This window comes from Amyelois transitella, chromosome 14 (genome assembly GCF_032362555.1).
Source record: "Amyelois transitella isolate CPQ chromosome 14, ilAmyTran1.1, whole genome shotgun sequence".
Lineage (NCBI taxonomy): Eukaryota > Metazoa > Arthropoda > Insecta > Lepidoptera > Pyralidae > Amyelois > Amyelois transitella.
The window spans coordinates 10,293,421-10,314,187 of record NC_083517.1 but is presented as its reverse complement, the minus strand read 5'-3'; the positions used below and the strand labels follow the sequence as shown (position 1 = coordinate 10,314,187).

The 20,767-nt window shown below is 39.3% G+C and overlaps 2 protein-coding genes across 2 annotated transcripts in view; both read left to right on the top strand.

Moving 5' to 3' along the window:
* LOC106132404 (probable basic-leucine zipper transcription factor R) overlaps positions 1-11,401 on the top strand; it is a 40,104-nt gene extending 28,703 nt beyond the window's left edge. Inside the window, exons 2-4 of the mRNA XM_060947693.1 lie at positions 7,622-7,750; positions 8,887-9,051; positions 9,609-11,401. Of these exons, the coding sequence (XP_060803676.1) occupies positions 7,622-7,750; positions 8,887-9,051; positions 9,609-10,835 (1,521 nt within the window). The 3' untranslated portion in view covers positions 10,836-11,401. The remainder of the gene's footprint in view (positions 1-7,621; positions 7,751-8,886; positions 9,052-9,608) is intronic.
* A 5,028-nt stretch (positions 11,402-16,429) lies between these two features.
* LOC106132247 (uncharacterized) lies at positions 16,430-18,496 on the top strand. Its single transcript, XM_013331608.2, has one exon. The coding sequence runs from the start codon at positions 16,430-16,432 to the stop codon at positions 18,494-18,496; it is 2,067 nt and encodes a 688-aa protein (XP_013187062.2).
* The last annotated feature ends 2,271 nt before the right edge of the window (positions 18,497-20,767 follow it).

The following is a 20,767-nucleotide window of genomic DNA, read 5'->3' as shown; positions in this document are numbered from 1 at the left end:
ATAGGCTTATAAATTTGGGATTATTCGTTTAGGCGATAGGCAAGCAACCTGTCACTATTTTAATCTCAATGACATCATTAAGGAATACCAGTCAAGACTGTTGAACTTGTCTACCCCGCAAGGGATCTAGACGTGATTATGCATGTATCGACAAACTAGTTTACCATGCCATACATGCCATATTCGCATGACTAACTATGGTAATCATTCTCGCAATGATTATATCAAGCATGTAGTGACTATATACATGACAAAATTTACATAATAAGTCTAGCAAATCACTGAATTTGTCACGAAATATCGTTGAGGTGGTAAATCGCTTATATCAATAATCGATTAAATCATGTTATCATAAAAGACTGTCTATTACGTAAAATATAAAAACATGTTAAGAAATTCATTTTTTTGGAATAAACATGACCTAGGTATGTTATTTTGTTTATCATTCTCGATGTAATCTGTGTACATAAATCCTACTACTATTATAAAGGCGAAAGTTTGTATGGATGTTTGTTACTCTTTCACGCAAAAACTACTGAACCGATTACCATGAAATTTGGTATGTAGGTAGCTGAAGACCCAGACTAACACATAGGCTACTTTTTATCCCAGAGTTCCCGCGGGATTGATAGGGTTTCCATGCGGACGAAGTCGCGGGCGGCCTCTAGTTAGAAAATAAATCCTACTAACAATATAAATGCGAAAGTTTTTAAGTATGTCAGTATGGATGTTTGTTACTCTTTCACGCAAAAACTACTGAACCGATTACGATGAAATTTGGTATGTAGGTAGCTGAAAACCCAGAATAACATATACGTTACTTTTTATCCCGGAGTTCCCTCGGGATTGATAGGGTTTCCGTGCGGACGAAGTCGCGGGCGGCCTCTTGTATAGAATAAAACTGCTACATATAGACAAGGCAATCTCATTTTTAAAATCACGACATGATTAATACATAGTTGCATAAAGCCGCGGCAATACAAACACATTACATTCATTTAGCAATGTTTGTTCTGAATAACTAATTATATATTGTCTACTAAAGAATAGTCGTGAACAAAATTGAATGAACCGTAATATAACTAAACGAGTGTCATTCATTTTAACTGAAGGTCGTTATCGTGAAAGCACTCTTTTCATTTATATTGATAGCTTTTTCAGCTAAATAACGCGGATTCCCGATTTACCCCATACCGTCGGAATTTTCTTAAGTTAAGCTTGTCTTTTTAAACTTAGATTATTGATACAAAAAAAATCATCAGAATCCGTACAGCGGTTAAGCCGTCAAAGTGTAACAGATAGATTTTCACATCTATACTTATATTATAAAGCTGAAGAGTTTGTTTGTTTGCACGCGCTAATATCAGAAACTACTGGTTCGAATTGAAAAATTCTTTTTGCGTTCAATAGACCATTTGTCGAGGAAGGCTTTAGGCTATATAACACCACGCTGCAACTATAAGGAGCAAAGAAATAATGGAATATGTGAAAAAAACAGGGAAAATTATTCATCCTTGAGGGCTTCAATGATGTCCAAAATAACTATTCCACGCGGACGAAGTCCCGGGCACAGTTAGTTTGTAATAATACTAAACCGCGCCCACAACTCTGCTTGTGGCAAACGAAAATATATCTTCCCTTGGGAACCCGGGACCTCCGGTGTCATAGACAAGACAATATTTTTTTTCTCAACGCACTAGTTAAGTAATCTGTTAACATTAATCTATGCTTTACAGCAATAAAATTGTCATTGATGCAACGGGGAATACCCTATGATTATACCAAGCGCTACAATGCCCCAGTAAATACCGGTAATTGGGTATTGGTATTTGACCGCGATTATTACCGGTAATTATACCGATAAACATCGTAATGAACACATCAACCCGCTGATTGAACTAGGTGATGTAATAGACAGTCTAAAAAGAAACTATTATACTTCTTGTTGTTAGTGATAAATACATTAAAAAAGCGTGCCGTGTGGTTTACGGAACATTAGAATAGAACCACTCCATATTTTCCCCTTGGGCTCATTGGGCTTCAATAATGCCCAAAATAACTATTCCACGCGGACGAAGTCGCGGGCACAGCTAGTTAATAATAACTGGTTTTATATCGAAATGCAACTCAGCGATTACAAAGTCATTACAACAGAATATGGAATGCGACCTAAATATATAAGACCTGAACATAGCTGCATAACATTACATACATACATACATATAATCACGTCTATATCCCTTGCGGGGTAGACAGAGCCAACAGGCCACGCTCAACGGTATGGCTTAATTAAGAAATCGAGATTCAATAGTAACAGGTTACTAGCCCATTGCCTGTTTTTTTCTTTGCTACAAAAGATAGTCTATATCACTTGCGGGGTAGACAGAGCCAACAGTCTTGAACAGACTGATAGACCATGTTTAGCTGTATGGCTTTACGGTGGAGTTGAGTTTCAAATTGTGAAAGGTTGCTAGATCATCGCCTACGAAAGAAATCCCAAGTTTATAAGCCTATCCCTTTGTCGCCTTTTACGACATCCAAGGGAACGAGACGGAGTGGTCCTATTAATTTTTTTTATTGGTGCCGGTAATCACACGGCAATTCAATTCTCTTTAAAATTGTTTTCGTCTGCCGAATCTTCACATAAAACCTTAAATAATTTTGATCGGCATGATCCAAAATTTTTTTTTAAAATATTTACGGTACAAATTACACAGATTGAGTTAGCCTCGAAGTAAGTTCGAGACTTGTGTTACGAGATACTAACTCAACGATACTATATTTTATAATACACACTTATATACATAGATAAACATCCAAGACCCAGGCCAATCAGAAAAAGTTCTTTCCTCATCATGCCCTGAACGGGATTCGAACCCGGCACCTCCGGTGTCACAGACAAGCGTACTACCGCTGCGCCACAGAGGCCATCATTATATTGACCTGGTTAAACGGTTGATGACTGTTGATCTTGACCGTGTGGGTCATCGGATGAGAACGTGCGGATATCTGTTATGTCGTAACTCGTAACTTCAGCCAAATAAGCAAGTGTTGATTTGACACGGTCAGCTTGTAAGGCGGTGTAGAGATTCGTTTTATTAATGTAGCCATATTGAAAAAACTAATGAGGTTATGTTAGTTTTAAGATAATACATACATACATATGGTCACGTCTATATCCCTTGCGGGGTAGACAGAGCCAACAGTGTTGAAAAACTGAATGGCAACGTTCAGCTATTTGGCTTAATGATAGAATTGAGATTCAACTAGTGACAGGTTGCTAGCCCATCGCCTAAAAGAGGAATCCCAAGTTTATAAGCCTATCCCTTAGTCGTTAGTTGTTTCCGTGTGGTTCCCGGCACTCTAGGATAGAATAACTCCATATCTTGCTCATGAATGTCGTAGAAGGCGATTAAGGGATAGGTTTATTAAATTAGGAATGATTTCTCTTGTAGGCGATGGGCTAGCAACCTGTTACTATTTGAAGCTAATTCAATCATAAAAACAGCTGAACATGGCCTTTCAGTCTTATCAAGAATGTTGGCTCTGTCTAGCCCTTAGCCTCTTATCGTGGATGAAATGAAAAAAGTGAATTTATGCACGGTGGCAAGTAAGCTAATTGAAGTCTTAATTTCAAGTAAATCGGATCCTTTATTTAGTAAGAACTTCTTGTTTTTTGTAACAAATTTCGCAGTAATGTAATTAAACCGAAAATTATCCTTGGTTATAATTACTAAGAGTAATTACTGCACAATAATTATAACGACAGCGCTCTTGAACTTTGACAACGTTAATTACATTAGAGACACCTTAGAGTGAGCATAGAAAGGCTTTTGTAGAGTGCGTAATGACTCGTGTTTAATATAAGAAGTTCTATAAAATATGTATATAATAATATGTTCTATACTTATTATTGTTAAAAAATGTTTGCAATTAAATGTCATACATACATACATACATAAAATCACGCCTCTTTCCCGGAGGGGTAGGCAGAGACTACCTCTTTCCACTTGCCACGATCTCTGCATACTTCTTTCGCTTCGTCCACATTCATAACTCTCTTCATACAAGCTCGGCGGTTTCGGGTACTTTTGACCTGACCCTTTACCAGGACGTCCTTAATTTGATCAAGATACGTTCGTCTAGGTCTTCCCACTCCGACCTTTCCCTCCACACTCTCCTTGTATATCTGCTTAGTCAACCTGCTTTCATTCATCCTCTCCACATGACCGAACCATCTTAACATACCCTTTTCTATTCCTGTAACTACATCTTCTTTCACATCACAACATTCCCTTATCACGCTGTTCCTTATCCTGTCACTCAATTTCACACCCATCATACTCCTTAACGCTCTCATTTCCACTGCATTTATTCTGCTTTCATGCTTCTTTTGCCATACCCAACTTTCACTCCCATACATTAATGTCGGGACCAACACGCCCCTGTGCACAGCCAGTCGAGCCTTTTTGGATAGTTTCTGACTGCTCATAAAGGCATGCAAAGCTCCATTCACCATGTTCCCCGCGTTCACTCTCCTTTCAATATCACTATCATACTTGCCATCTGATGTAAACTTTGATCCTAGATATACAAACTCTTTCACTTGCTCCACTTTTTCTCCTCCAATCAAAATATTACATGCTGTCATTTCTTTCTCCATTTCAAAAACCAGTGTTTTAGTTTTACTTACGTTCACTTTCATTCCTTTCTCTTTTAAAGCTTCATGCATACAGTTTACCATCTCCTGTAACTCCTCCGCTGATGACGCCAGTATAACCTGATCGTCGGCATAGAGCAGACATTTGACGAGTAACTCATTCATCCTTAATCCACTTTTAGACTCTTTCAAATCTGTCAAACAGCTATCCATAAATAGGTTGAACAGCCACGGTGACGCAACACATCCTTGCCTAACGCCTTTCTCAATCTTAAACCACTCAGTGTGCGCTCCGTTTATCCTGACACAAGCACTCGAATCCTCATATAAGGATTTCAGTGCTCGTATTAAGAGACTGCTCACCCCATGCATAGAAAGTGCTGACCACAATTCATTCCTCTCAACTCTGTCATAGGCCTTTTCCAGATCTACGAATGTGCAATAGACTTTTTGACTCTTGGCCAAAAACTTTTCGGCTATGCACCGCAAGGAAAAGACCTGATCAGTACATCCCATTCCCTTTCGAAATCCCGCTTGAGCATCCCATATTTTGTCATCAGTTTCATTCCTGACTCTATTAATCAATACCTTAGCATACAATTTGCCGACGACGCTAAGCAGGCTTATACCACGATAATTTTTGCAGTCCAGCTGTGACCCTTTTCCTTTGTAAAGTGGCACGATAACAGCCTTACACCAATCTTTTGGTACTCGGCCGCTTCTCCAACACAAATTGAAAAGGCAGTACAACTGACTAGCTACTACGCCTTTTCCTGCTTTAAGCATCTCGACCGACACTCTATCACACCCAGCAGCCTTTCCCGCTTTCATACTCTTAAGTGCTTCCACAATTTCGAACATTTCAATTTCGCCTTCCATCTCATTCTCTTTTTCTTCGCTATAGCAGAAATCTTTCTTATTTCCTTCCTTTTTTCAAATAAACTTTCAAAATAGTCCTTCCATATCTTTAGTACACATTCTTCTCCTTTCACAACGCTACCATCCTGGCATCTGATCCTAGTCAGCTCTCTGGTTATAGTATTTCCTCGGGCTGACCTTACGGATTTCCAGAATACTTTCAGATTTGACTGAAAGTCTTCTGATAGCCTTTTATCAAAATCCTCTTTATACTCTTCTTTCTTTCTAATCACAGCTTTCTTAACCAAATCTTTCATTTTCTTATATTCCTTACGTGCTTCATTCACATCTTCATCTATAACCTCTTGCATTCTTAAGTTAGCTTTTGCTGCTAACAAATCCAGCCATGCTTTCTTCTTTAATCGCACAAGTTCTTGCACATCTTTACTCATCCACGCATTTTTGTGATTTTTTCCTTTCCTTCTTCTACTTACACCACACACTTCAACAGCTACTTTCACAATTCTTTCTTTAAATTCCTTCCATCCATCTTCAATATCGCTCATTTCCTCTAAATCTTCAAATTCATGTAATTAAATGTAATTAAACTAAATCTTCAAATTAAATGTCATGTAATTTTTAATTTTATTTTTCCACTATGCTGTTGATGTTTAAAAATATTTTTAAGGTTATTTCCTTTTTTGAGTGTACATACATATAATGACGTCTATATCCCTTGCGGGGTAGACAGAGCCAGCAGTCTTGAAAAGACTGATAGGCCACGTTCAGCTGTTTGGCTTAATAATAGAATTGAGATTCAAATATTGGTAAGTGCTAGCCCGTTGCCCAAAAGAAGAATCCCAAGTACATAAGCGTAACCCGTAGCCGTTAGTAGTCACTTCATCTCGTTCCCATTGATGTCGTAATATTACTATTAGTTTTTTATTGTTGCCGATAACCACACGGCACTTTTTTGAGTGTTATTTACAAAAGAATGATAGAAATTATAGTAAAGACCTGTTCCCATTCCTGAATTTAAATGCGGTCTCCACTTTAGGGTTGACGTAACCAGATCAATCAAGTTTTCATTATTTTGCGATCCCGGTGACACCCTCCGCTACCTTACTTCGGAGCCTGGGGTCTGCTTTCCGACATTTCTTTTTCTACTTTTCCGATTTTGAAGCATTTTCAGTTTTAGAACCGCAAGCATTTCATCTTTCGCGATGTCAAACCTCGAACCTAATATAACACTCTATGATGTATAAAAGTTACTCTATAGCGTCCGCTTACGCCCGTGTTAAGACAATGGTTTAAAGGCATGAAATTAAAAGCCCTTGAGTGGATTGTAAACAAAATGTTTGTTTTACGCGACTACAAAGATGAAAGGTTATATCATGAGTTTAACAGAATAACAAACTTGTCAATTTTTTTTTTGGGAGATCATAAATTATTAATCACCTTATTAGGTATATACATACATATTATAGTCACGTCTACATCCCTTGCGGGGTAGACAGGGCCAACAGCCTTAAATAAAGTGATAGGCCACATTCAGCTGTTTGGTTTTATGATGAGATTGAGGTTCACATAGTGACAGATTGCTAGCCCGTCGCTTAAAAGAAGAATCCCAAGTTTATAGGGCTATCCCGATCCGATTAGATTTATTACGAATAAGAAACCTTTTCTCCTTATCTTCCTCTACCTATCCCTCCGAGAAACAAGATAATACATACATACATACATATGGTCACGTCTATGTAGACAGAGCCAACAGTCAAGACTGAATGGCCACGTTCAGCTATTTGGCTTAATGATAGTATAGAGATTCAAATAGTGACAGGTTGCTAATCCATTGCCTTAAAAAGAATCCCAAGTTTGTAAGCCTATCCCTTAGTCGCCTTTTACAACATCCATGGGAAAGAGATGGAGTGGTCCTATCCTTTTTTGTATTGGTGCCGGGAACCACACGACACAAAGAAGATAATGTACATAAAGACCCGTAAAACGGCCACAACTTCTTCCATAGGACTTTGTAATGACCTATTTTCTGAAAAACCAAAACGCATAAGAAAATATCTTACATTCCGTCTCTCTCTATTCCAGGTACTCTTTCTACTAGTTGCGACAGGGATAGCAGCAGGCGCTCGCTCCCGTCCCAGGATACAGCAGCAGCCCTTAGAAGATGCTTACGAATATGAACCCCAAGCACAGGAGAGGGCTTCCGGCAACCAGGTCAGGAGAAAATTACCAATAAATAAATAATAAATAAATACATACATACATACATATAATCACGTCTATATCCCTTGCGGGGTAGACAGAGCCAACAGTCCTGAGCGGACTGATAGGCCACGTTCAGCTATTTGGCTTTAAGATAGAATTGAGATTCGAATAGTGACAAGTTGCTAGCCCATCGCCTAAAAAAGAATCTCAAGTTTGTAAGCCTATCCCTTAGTCGCCTTTTACGACATCCATGGGAAAGAGATGGAGTGGTCCTATTCTTTTTTGTATTGGTGCCGGAAACCACACGGCACATAATAAATAAATAATCGTTTATTTTCCTCTCAACTTATTAGTAGTAAGTATACATAGTTCAGCTTATGACAATATCTTAATTAAGTGGAGAGAACCAATAGAAGATTGTAGCGGCCGTTCAGCCTCCATTGACAAATAGACGCTTTGACTTTCTTTCTTTTCTATATAACGGCTTCCACCGGACTTTCGGTGATTCTGCCAATGTCATGGTTTGAAGAGACACGATGACTAAAACTGACTGACAGACTGATGAAAAAAGGACAATCGAAACTAAGACGAGACGACGTTAAGACTACACCTTGAACAGCCGAAATTCTGTTTTATTCAAACGCGCCCTAACAGACCCTCCTCGGCCCGTTCAAAAATATTACCTCGAAACCAAAATTCATTAGAATGTAATAATACTAGTATGATCTCTTTTTTTATTTCCATCTGTTTCAAATTAGATCAATTTTCTATTGTTGTCGTATGGTTTTCGGCACTAATAGAGAAAAGAATAGGACCACTTCATCCCTTTTCCCTGGATGTCGTAAAAGGCGATTATGAGATATGCTAATATTCTTCTTTTAGGCGATGGGCTAGCAACCTGTCACTATTAGAATCTCAATTCTATCATTAAGCCTAATAGCTGAACGTGGCCTAATACCTTTCACTCTTTATGAGACTGTTGGCTCTGTCTACCCCGTAAGGGGTAAAGATGTGATTATATGTATGTATGTATGAGATTCAAAAAGTAACCATTAAAATTTGAATATAATACCAATTAAACAATAATACTCATAGTATGCGGAAACTATAGAAATCCAGCTGAAACATACCTTGAACAATTCCAGGTGGTGCTAGTACCAGCTGACGCCTACGACGCCCTCTACCGGGCGACGGACAGACAAGACGAGGAGTACGAGCCCAGACCCAGGACTCAGTCCAGATTGAAGCAGCCAGCTCCCCACGAGAGCAATAAGCAGCCTCCCGTGCAGACCATAAGGAATTATAATAAGGTATTTGCCATTGCCGCATTTTTTCCAGCACTTCAGAATAGAACCACTCCATATCTTCAGGAATTATAATAAGGTATTTGCCATTGCCGTGTGGTTTCCAGCACTTGAGAATTGAACCACTTCATATATTTCCCATGGATGTCGTAAAAGTCGACTAAGGGAATGGCTTATAAACTTGGGATGATGAGGCGATGGGCTAGCAACATGTCACTATTCAAATCTCAATTCCATCACTTAGCTTTGCGGTTGAACGTGGCCTTTCAGTCTTTCCAAGATTGTCGGCTCTGTCTGCCCTGCGAGGGATACAGACGTGATTGCAGTGTAGTTTGTTCCGCCGCTTCTTCTACACATGCGTTTTGGAAGCGGTAGTAGTTATAATTAGATTTAAGTGATGTGACGTCAATAAGTGATACCTTTTATCCAATTTTGAAAATATATTTATTCTACTCTATGTATATGCATATGTATTTATCCGCAGCTATTCCTATCACACATTGCATCGACTATTACATGTACAGAAAAAAAAATATTAATTTTTTTTTTATTACCAATTTCAGGTAAACGACGACGGCAGTTTCACATTCGGCTACGAAGCTGCCGACGGTTCCTTTAAAGAGGAGACCAGGGGCACAGACTGCGTGGTCCGCGGCAAATACGGCTACATCGACCCCGACGGCAACAAGCGAGAGTTCACCTACGTCTCTGGCAACCCTTGCGACCCCAACAAACCAAACGAAGAAGAAGAGAACGAACCAGCAGCACCAGATTCCAGTGAACGTGACGATGGAGTACCCAACTATCCGACCAGACCAGCGCTGAGGCCGACTACCGCTAGACCCACAACGACTTACTTCCAGAACGATTTCAGAGACGCTGATGAGGACGAAGCCGAAGAGGAACCCCTGCAGCATATCAGACAAAGAGTTGTTCAACGCCCAGCCATAAGAAGACCCACTTATCAAGCTCAACCCATCGCTATCACTCCACGTCCACTACCCGCCACCACGGCGAGGGCGTTACCTCCAGCGACAACTTTCAGACCGCAGTTAGTCCAAGTGACTCCGAAACCTCAAGTGCAATATACCCCAGAACCAAACTACTCACCTTCTCCAGCCCCGGCAGTTATCACAACAAGTAGGCCAAGTCCAGGACAGATTGACTTCGCAGCTGAATTCGCCAAGTTCCACCGCGAAAACCAGCAGCTGCAAACCACTACATCATCCATCAGCAATCCTACCAAATCCACTCTCACTGCTTCTCCAGCACCGAGCGGCAATCCTCTATACTCCACTGAACTCGTATACGACCCTTCAAGCGGGTCATACAACACGCAATTATTCCAATCGCTTCCTCAGACTAAAGGAGAATTGAACTTGAATCAGCGACTGCAACCCTACGTGGCTCAGCAGCAAGCGTCTCCTCGGCCCTTCGTACCATCGCCGCAGATATCTCTAGACCCTTCTCCGGCCCCTAACGTGCCTCTCTTCAGACACCAAATCCAGCACGCGAATCCACAAGAAGTGTACCAGAGGCAGCAGGCCGAGGCGCAGTTCCAGAGCTCCCAACAGTTGTTTGCTCAACAGCAACAGTTGCAACAGAGTCAGCTACAAAGAGACCGTGCTGCGGCCAGGGCTCAGGCTCAAAGACTTGCTCTTGCAGCGCAGTCAGCCCCACAAAGGGTGCAGGCCCAGCAACCTCAGTACTACTACGTCGCGCCCCGTGGTGAATCACCTTCGTCGGGACAGATAGACGCCTTCCTGAGAGGGCACGGAATTCAGTTCTAGGATTAGGATTTAGCTAATTTGACCGATCGACACTTGGAGGCCATAATTTGTCGGTCTGATAGAATTATTAAAAGTTTGCGGTTCGTACGTCGATATTTCGGTAAATAATTTGACTTTTAGCCATCATTTTTAAAGTTATGAATTTCTCTCAATGTTTTCATTTTTGATATACTTAGTCTTGTTCCGTCAGTCCATTGATGAATGCTGAGAATAAGTCAACCGACGACTTTTCACAAGTCGCGTAGACTGTATAATTTTGCAACGAAATTTATTACTTGCTACCGAAAAATGACTAAATCTGAGACGACTACTAATCAATTCGACATCAATATCAATTGTTACTTAATTTATTAAACAAAATTTGTCGATGCGTGAACCGTGTTATAACAGTCGAGCGAAAGTGTCTAACTCTAGTTGGAGGGTCTGAAGCAAACGTGTACATAATCTGTGTCTAATCATACCTAAGTATAGCTAGATTAGTATAAGTTAGGGCTCCCCCACACTGGGCGTCTTTCGAGCGACGCCGTGTAGCTTGCGCCTACGCAGCGTCGACGTCGCGATATGTACATCATGGTGCACACGTAGGCGTTGACAACACGGTAACGCTCGGAAGACGCCTGGTATGAAGGGACCCTTAAACGTTTTGTACGTGATAGTCCGTGAAGCTTCGTGAGGAGCGCTCTGTAAAAATTTACGATTAATTATTTGTAATATTTTGTTTTAATAATAAATTATACTTTTTTTATAAATATTTCATGGTGTTTTTATTCATAGAAGTTACACCAAATCAATATCATCAATAAGTACATGGTATATAATTATGTATGCTGAAATTTTGTAAACTTCCCAACGTATTTAGTTGGGGTTTAATAGATAGATTCAAGAGAATTGAACGTCTGTGGACCAATCGGTAAAGTGCCCGCTTTAAATGCGTGATGCGCAGAAAGGCACAGGTTCGAATCCCACGTCGACCATGTACCAATGACTATTTTCGAAGTTATTTATGGTATTACATATACACATGGATAACATCGTGATCGTGAGGAAATTCAGAAAATTCAGTAAATTGGATGTGGACCTATGATCGATTCAATACGGGTTAGGTTTACCTGCCAGGTTGTGGAGGTCAGATGGGAGTCGCTTCGAGTAAAAGCTTAACTCACCCAATCCAGGGTCCATGGTCAAAGACAAACCCCGTGCTCCTCTCCAGAGTGGTGAGGATGCATCCGGGACTAAAGCCAGGAGGAAGAAAAAGATAGATTCAAGAGAAAGATTTATATGTAGGTATATAACATTAGCATTGTATGTTTTGTTACCGCTTCTTCTGCACTGACGCCTTGGAAGCGGCAGTAAACTTAGTTTTTAAGTAATTTATTTGACGTCAACCAATGTTGTTAAACCATACGTTTTGACAATTATTAAGCGATATATAGTATCCTATAGTAATGAATAAAAAAATTTGAATTTTTGTTTTATCGTTGCGAAGCCGGGGCGAGTCGCTAGTTATCCATATTTAGAGAGAGAGGGACAGTAAGACTTAATAGAAAGAAATAGGAGGCCACTCTGCCAGTCTTCTGAATGAATGGCAGATGCTGCCTCAAGTCTTATTATTTATTTTATTCATTGCACAAAATACGAATGTATAGCACAATTGGCGGACTTTAATGCTAGAAGCATTATCTACCAGTCAACCATTGGGTCTGACATAGAACTTATGTGGGGTCAAACTAAATAATAATAATTATGGCCCACATAATTCCCTAAACATTCTTAGATATCAGCTCTACTTCTTTTTACAAACCATATCTTGTAAACTCAAGCTAAAGAACATAACAACTATACTATATTATACCTTAAGTATCTACTTATTCGCCGTGTGGTTCCCGGCACTAATAGAAAAAAAGAATAGGTCCACTCCATCACTCTCCCATGGATGTCGTAAAAGGCGACTAAGGGGTAGGCTTATAAACTTGGTATTCTTCTTCTAGCAACCCGTCACTATTTGAATGTCAATTCTATCTTAAAGCCAAATAGCTGAACGTGGCCTACCAGTCTTTAGAAGACTGTTAGCTCTGCCTACCCCGCAAGGGATATAGACGTGATTATATGTATGTATGTACTTATTCGCTGAGACATTTATTTTCTTGTACTCGCCTTTAGAAAAGTTGATATAAATAACTCTAGGTACTTGTAATCAATTAATCTTGCAACATCATGTCTTCAATCATATGTGGATGTGTCATTGTCATCCACTCACATCGATTAATCTCTAAGTGGGCATTATTACAAATGTTAAGGTCAAACACAAGTCATTACTCATGAACTTTTGCAGCAAATTTAGGGCTTTATTACAATGGTGAAGTAATACATATCTATTGATATAAAATCTTTAAAATCCTATAGTTGTGATACCTCTTGTAGGCGATGGGTAAGCAACCTGTCACTATTTAAATCTCAATTCCATCATTAAGCAATACAGCTGTTGGCTCTGTCAACTCCATTAGGGATATAGACGTGACTATATGTATGCCTTAACCATGTAACTGTAAATTTCTGTGCAATAAAGATACATACATACATACATATAATCACGTCTATATCCCTTGCGGGTTAGACAGAGTCAACAGTCTTAAAAAGACTGATAGGCCACGTTCAGCTATTTGGCTTAATGATAGAATTGAGATTCAAATAGTTACAGGTTGCTAGCCCATCACCTAAAAAGAGAATCTCAAGTTTGTAAGCCTATCTAGCCTAGCCTGTTTGAATTTAGGTTTGGAATTCCTTTAAAAAGTAATTAAAAGATACGATCAACCCACAGAAATAAGTTAATTCTACTGAAATACTTCATAGCGCCATCTATCGTCTGAACACAACATTGTTACAATAAACTATAGTCATGTATGTACGCTACATAGTATGTAATCATGTGAATTGTGAAAAGTAACAACTTGGTTACAATGAACTTCACTTAGAATAGAAACTACAACATAAGGCTTCAAAGTTACAGCACTATTGGTGAGATGGCGCTGCTGTGTTACCTGAAATTAAAACTTATTATAATCTATTCTATACTAACTCTTGGCTTTAGTAATGAAAAATGAAAATGAAAAAATATTTATTCTTTAACTTACAATATGGTAAATAACAAAAGTGTTTGAAGTCTCCTGTTAAGTATGTAATACCTGTGTTAGGAGACTCCGCTCCTCCAAGGGTACAGATTGTAAGTTACTTATACTAAAACATTACTTAATTACAAAAGAAATAATCTTATCCAGATGATAGCAGAGTGTGAAAGTGAATATATTATGAAGATACATAGTATAATAGGTGTGAAAATGTATATTTATACTATAAATTCTAATAATGATTCTATATTATGATAGTTCTGGGTTTTTAACCACGTTATTACAGTTTTTTTGCAGTCAAACTTCGCTAAAGGGTATATATTTAAGATCCTATTTAGTTTATTATATAGATAAGTAGATTAAAAATACATGATTTTTATTAAAAGTCGTTGAGCTCTCTCTACCTCTATAAACTTAGTTTTGATTGCACCTCCCCAAACGGAGATGCAGCAGGTTGGTAACGGTTGCATCCTCCTCACTCTGGAGAGGAGCCCGGGGTATGCCTTTGAACATGGATCCTGGATTGGGTGAGTCAGGTTTTTACACGACGCGACTCCCATCCGACCTCCGTAACCTTTGCAGGTAAACCTGACCTGTATTGGATTGATTATGGTTACACATCCAGTTGCCTGAATATGCAGGTTTCTTCATGATTTTTCCCTCACCGTAAGAGCGTCGGTTAGTATTCAAACTAATGTACATAACTTCGATGGGATTCGAACCGGTACCATTCTCCTCATCACGCAACCAGGCACCTTATCGATTTGACCACCGTCGCTCTGTAATCTATACATACATACATACATACATATGTTCACGTCTACATCCCTTGCGGCGTAGACAGAGACAACAGTCTAGAAAAGACTGATAGACCACGTTCAGCTGTTTGGCTTAATGATGGAATTGAGATTCAAATAGTGCCAGGTTGCTAGCCCTTCACCTAAAAGAAGAATCCCAAGTTTATAAGCCTATCTCTCAGCAACCTTTTCTAAATAACCAAAGCTATATTTGGTTCATGGTTCACTAGTCGATTATGTCTATTCCCTAGTCGCGTTTTACGACTTGAAGTGTTATTCTTTAGTGCCAGGAACCACACGGTACCTTACGCGTACTGTACGTAACTTCAAAGATGGTAGATGTTATGTAAGAGATTCTATCGCTCTTACACGCTTGAAAATCTGTATGTGACAGATCGCATTGTAAGTGCATGCGCGCACGCAAACCTTTGACGCAAAAATTACGTATATGAACAGTCGGGTGTAGATATAATGAGTCGAAAGGGGAATGCATATAACATACATATAAAAATATGATCATATCTATTTCCCTTGCTAGACAGAGCCAACAGTCTTGAAAAGACTGATAGGCCACGTTCAGCTGTTTGGCTTAATGATATAATTGAGATTCAAATAGGTTGCTAACCCACTGCCCAAAGGCAGAATCCAAAGTTTATAAGCCTATCCCTTAGTCGCCTTAGGGAAGAGACGGAGTGGTCCTATTCTTTTTTCTTTTGATGCTCGGAACCACACATATAGTTACTTTTTACATTCATTTATGCGTATTAAATATTTTTTGTTTCGGAAATTAAGGCTTTAACATCGTATGAGATAATTGCGACTAACAGAAAACACTATATATAATAAGAATAAGAAAATACTATAGAATAAGGTTTCAAAAAATATTTCGATTACGGTGGATATTAAAAACACATTTCAATTACCTATGTTGAATAATGAAGGCGAGCCGTACAATACTACCTTTGTTCTACACACAATAACATACTAAGGACTATTTCATTATACTCAGGAATAGTGGGTTCCCACGACAAATGTAATAATATTTCCCTTACAATGTGAATGAAAAACGATAAGCCGAAAAGGTCTTACGACGGTTTTGGTGAAGAACAATTATAAAACTTATGAGACAATTCCTTACGCACTTTGATGCGACCACAAGCCAAATTGAATTGACCAATTTAAGACACATTGCGGAATCAAAATCAACGGAGCTACATCTCGTTCAGACATTCATTTCATTTCACGCCGACCCAAAAACTACAAGCAATTAAACATGACATTGAGCACTGCCGTGGGAATCTGGAAACAAACATCGAATGGAATAAATTAACTAACAATATTTTGGAAACAATCGAGCAATTAAATATTAGACAATCGTTCGATCAAACATGACCCACAAAAGTTGCTAAAACTAAAAAAAAAGTGTCCACAAATGTGCAGTTTTACAAAACGGCTCGGACAATTAAACAATTGGGATCTTACTACATAAGTAGATGCACAGAAAAAAGATTTTCCGTTTCAGATAATGAAATGACAACAATGGGGATGATTACGCAAGGCGTTCGCACGGCGAGGACGCGAGTGGTGTGGGTGGCTTCATTTTATATAGGCAAGCTGTGCGGCGCGCGCAGCCATAGCAAACCCGCGTCATGCCTCTGCGCCGCCTGCCGAGATGATGCTGCTCATCCTAATCGCGTGCCTCACTATTGCCACAGCCGATACTAATACTACCAAAGATGCCACAACTGAACACCCAACTAACACCACCAAAGAAATTCTGAAAGCAAGCGAAACAGGTGACCCGTCAAAAGTAGAAATTGTCAAACAGATAAGGAGACTTAATGACGATGGATCTTACACTATCGGCTATGAAGCTGATGACGGAACATTCAAAATTGAAAGTAGGGATGTTCTGGGTAACGTGAAAGGAACCTTTGGGTATATCGATCAAGATGGTGAGATTAAACGAGTGACCTATTCATCATCGAGTGACAGCACGCCGGTGCCGGTGACAACCACTACAACTACTCCTACCCCCATGATGGTAGTGAGGATGAATAAAACAGTGTCATCGACAACTAGGAGGCCTCTACCAACTGTTGTGTATCCCACTAGAAGCGGATTTACTACAAGAGGTACAGTGGTACAAAACATTCCTAGGAGAAGATTATATCCAAGTTCACCGAGACCAGGTGCCAATATTGTAGAAACTACGACCGAAAAACAAAAAGCTGAAGAAACAACTAGCAATATTCTCAATTTGTACAAGCCTAAATCGGAAGAAAGTGTGAAATCTAGGACTCAAGTTTTGAAACCAATGACTACGGCGGGTGATGATTTGATAACAAAACAAACAACTACGAAGTTACCTTCAACTGTGAAGCCTGTTTATGAACATGTCACTGAAAAAGGACCTGAACACGATCCGAATAAAGCTAATACGATTCGACGAGAATTATCTGGAACCAGTCCTAATCCACGCATGATTAGCTTGCAGCAGTCTGTTGGAGATGATTCCACTGATGTATACGGAAGCCATTTATCCCTTGGGACTGTACGACCTCTATTCACCACCACAACACCACGTGCAAGACTCGTGCCAATACACTCCCTAGTCGCAGCAAGACAAAAAATTCAACAGCAGTTTCAACAAGCATCGAGTCAGGATCAAGAAACGACTATCGAAGCTAGCACGGGCCGTGTTTTTGATCACGCAAATGTGACCTCAAATCCAGTGCCAGTAGTTCATATTCCACCAGAGAGAGATACCGATGAAAGCATTTATCAGCAAGCTATTTACAGAAGGCCCCCAGCTGCCGTTCATTTCCGAACTAATGAGTATTTAAAAGACAACCCTGGGTCACCAGTTCCTATAGGTAACCAGCGGCCCTTTCTCTACGAGTATCAGAACAAAATATTGGAGCCACAATTCATAAGGGAAACGACAGTCGCCCCTCAAACGAAGGCAACGACTCCTGAAGTCGCGACAGTGTTACGTCATACAGAAGCACCCTATGAAGTTAGGCCAGTGACTCGTATAATTCCTATACCAGTTGACGAAAGGGGTGTGCCAATACAGGGGTATCAAGCAAGATATGTCAACCCATACCGCCCACAACCTCAAGTGCATTTCCAACCACGATACGAGCCCATAGACGAAATGAACTCCATATCAGCTCCCGTAAGTACCAGGGACTTGAAACGCTTGCTCCAAATTCTGATATTGAGGCAGAATCGACTGCAAGCCCTGATGGATCAAATCGTCGCGCCGGGCCCTCCATACCAACCTCTATTATTCAGACAAGAGCCACAGTATTACAACAGATATGACAATATGGGCCGGCAGTATCCTGAAGATGACCGATATGACTACAGGTATGATCAGAATCAGTACAGGCAGCAAGAAGTTTATACAAATCAGGTTCAGAATTACGACAACCCTCAATATGAAAGTCAGCGTTATGTGCCTCGGAGACGCGTGTACAATCGTCCTTATGATAACACAGGCTCTTCATCAAACCGCGTTGAGGAAACTCCTGAATTTCTTCCTCCAGAGATAAGAGAAGCTCTTCTATTGAAGATGTTGATGTTGGCTATTAGTCCAGACTTCATGCCGACTCCAGCACCCCCTACAGAGTTAACCACAGCGGCTCCAACAAGGAAACAGGTGAGGAATGTCCAAATTCTGGGAGAGGAAGGCTCTATGGACGAAGCCAAGACGACGATGCAGAGGCAATAGAGGTATTTAGTAATTATTCGGCTTATTCCTTATTCTGCATGTTTTTAAATCATACCACATTAAAAAATTAAATAACAGTATGGTATTTTTAAAAAAATTCCGTCCGACATTTGTTATTCAGTGCCGTGTGGTTCCCGGCACCAGAACAAAAAAAAATAGTACCACTGCAGCTTTTTCCAATGGATGACGTAAAAGGCGACTAAGGGGTAGTTACAAATTTGTGATTATTTTTTTAGGCGATGGGCTAGCAACCTGTCACTGTTTGAATCTCAATTCTATAATTAAGCCAATTTGGATTTACTCAAGATAACAGTTAAAATAATTGACATATGTAATGATTAAAGATATAAGATCATTTATAATTATTAGATTTATAAACATTGACAATGGTACTCAAATACGCAGTTCAGTCTTTAATAAGTATTCTTTAAATGTTTGCAAAACAATTTATTAGTGGGTTTAGATACTTAATTGGTTTTCATGGCCAGTTTGGAATAAGGCGAGTAAGGAATAAGCCAAGAATCTCATCACATCATAATATTAACAATAGAATACTCATAATGTAAATATTTTCTAAGTTTTTAATAATGAATTCCAAACTCAATTGCAGTTTCATTGTATTGTAATGTTTTTCGTATTAATTAACGTTAATTATTATTGTTGCCCAATATGAGATCTACTTAATTCCTCAAAACAAGGAAATTTGGTTGGGGCAAGTTTAATCTCTGTGACATTACAGAATACATGCAAGGTCTTTAAAATGTATGTGTGTTTGTTACTCTTTCACGCAAATACTACTGAACCGATTATGATGAAATTTGGTATGTAGGTAGCTAAAGACCTAGAATAACAAATAGGTTAGGAATAACTAGTTTTCATCCCGGAGTCGCAGGCGGCATATATATATGCCGCCTGCGACTTTATATGATTATACATATATATATATATATATATATATATATATATATATATATATATATATATATATATATATATATATATCCTAAGTTTATCCCTTAGTCGCCTTTTACGACATCCATGGGAAAGATATGGAGTGGTTCTATTCTATAGTGCCGAAAACCACACGGCACGTTTCATTTTTAATGCAAAAAGTGACTTAAATATTCTGTTTTGAGCAAAATAATCTTTAATTTATTTATTTGTGTTCACAAAATTATATACAGGAGCATTTAATACAGTAATTGTAGTACAAAGGTGCTACTTATTACACTAGAAATCTCTTCCAGTTCCAGAGATGAATTTTAGAACGGTATGGCGTGTGCATAAATATCGTCAAATCTTTAGTTATTACTACATTTCTGGACCAGATATGATAATACTCTTGCTACAATATGTTGATCTAATGACACAGCATTGTTCAGGTTGTATATCAGTGTCAGACTATCGCCTCCCACAAAGTTCTGGTACCAATTTACATTACACTAGCTGTGTCCGCGACTTCGTCCGCGTGGAATAGTTATTTTGGGCATCATTGAAGTTCTCAAGGATGAATAATTTTCCCCGTTTTTTTTTCACATTTTCCGTTATTTCTTAGCTCCTAATTTGCCAGTGTGATGTTATATAGCCTAAAGCCTTCCTCGATAAATGGTCTATTCAATACAAAATAATTTTTCAATTCGAACCAGTAGCTCCTGAGATTAGCGCGATCAAACAAAAAAACAAACTCTTCAGCTTTACAATATTAAGTATAGATATGTTATCTCACTTCAAAATGAAATGTACCTAATCAATGTTATAGTCATCATCCATCATAAGTACATCTATGGCCAACAAACATACATGTAGACACGTCTATATACCACGCGGGGTAGACATGGCACAGGTTGCTAGCCCATCGCCTAAAAGAAGAATCCCCAGTTTATTCGCCATTCCCTTAGTCGCCTTCAACGACATCCACGGGTAAGGTATGGAGTGGTGTTATCCTATTAAGGTGCCGGGAACTACACGGCATTAAAGTCTTAAAACGGTCATTAAATGTCACACAATAGTCGTCCTTCACGCATGCGCTTCTTGCAAAAACAGGACGGTAAACCAACACAAAAATTATGCGTAATGAGAGCAATTTGCCGTGTGGTTCCCGGCACCAATACAAAAAAGAATATGACCACTCCATCTCTTTCCCATGGATGTCTTAAAGGCGACTAAGGGATAGGCTTACAAACTTGAGATCCTTTTTTTAGGCGATGGGCTAGCAACCTGTCACTATTTGAATCTTAATTCTATTATCAAGCCGTAAAGCTGAACGTGGTC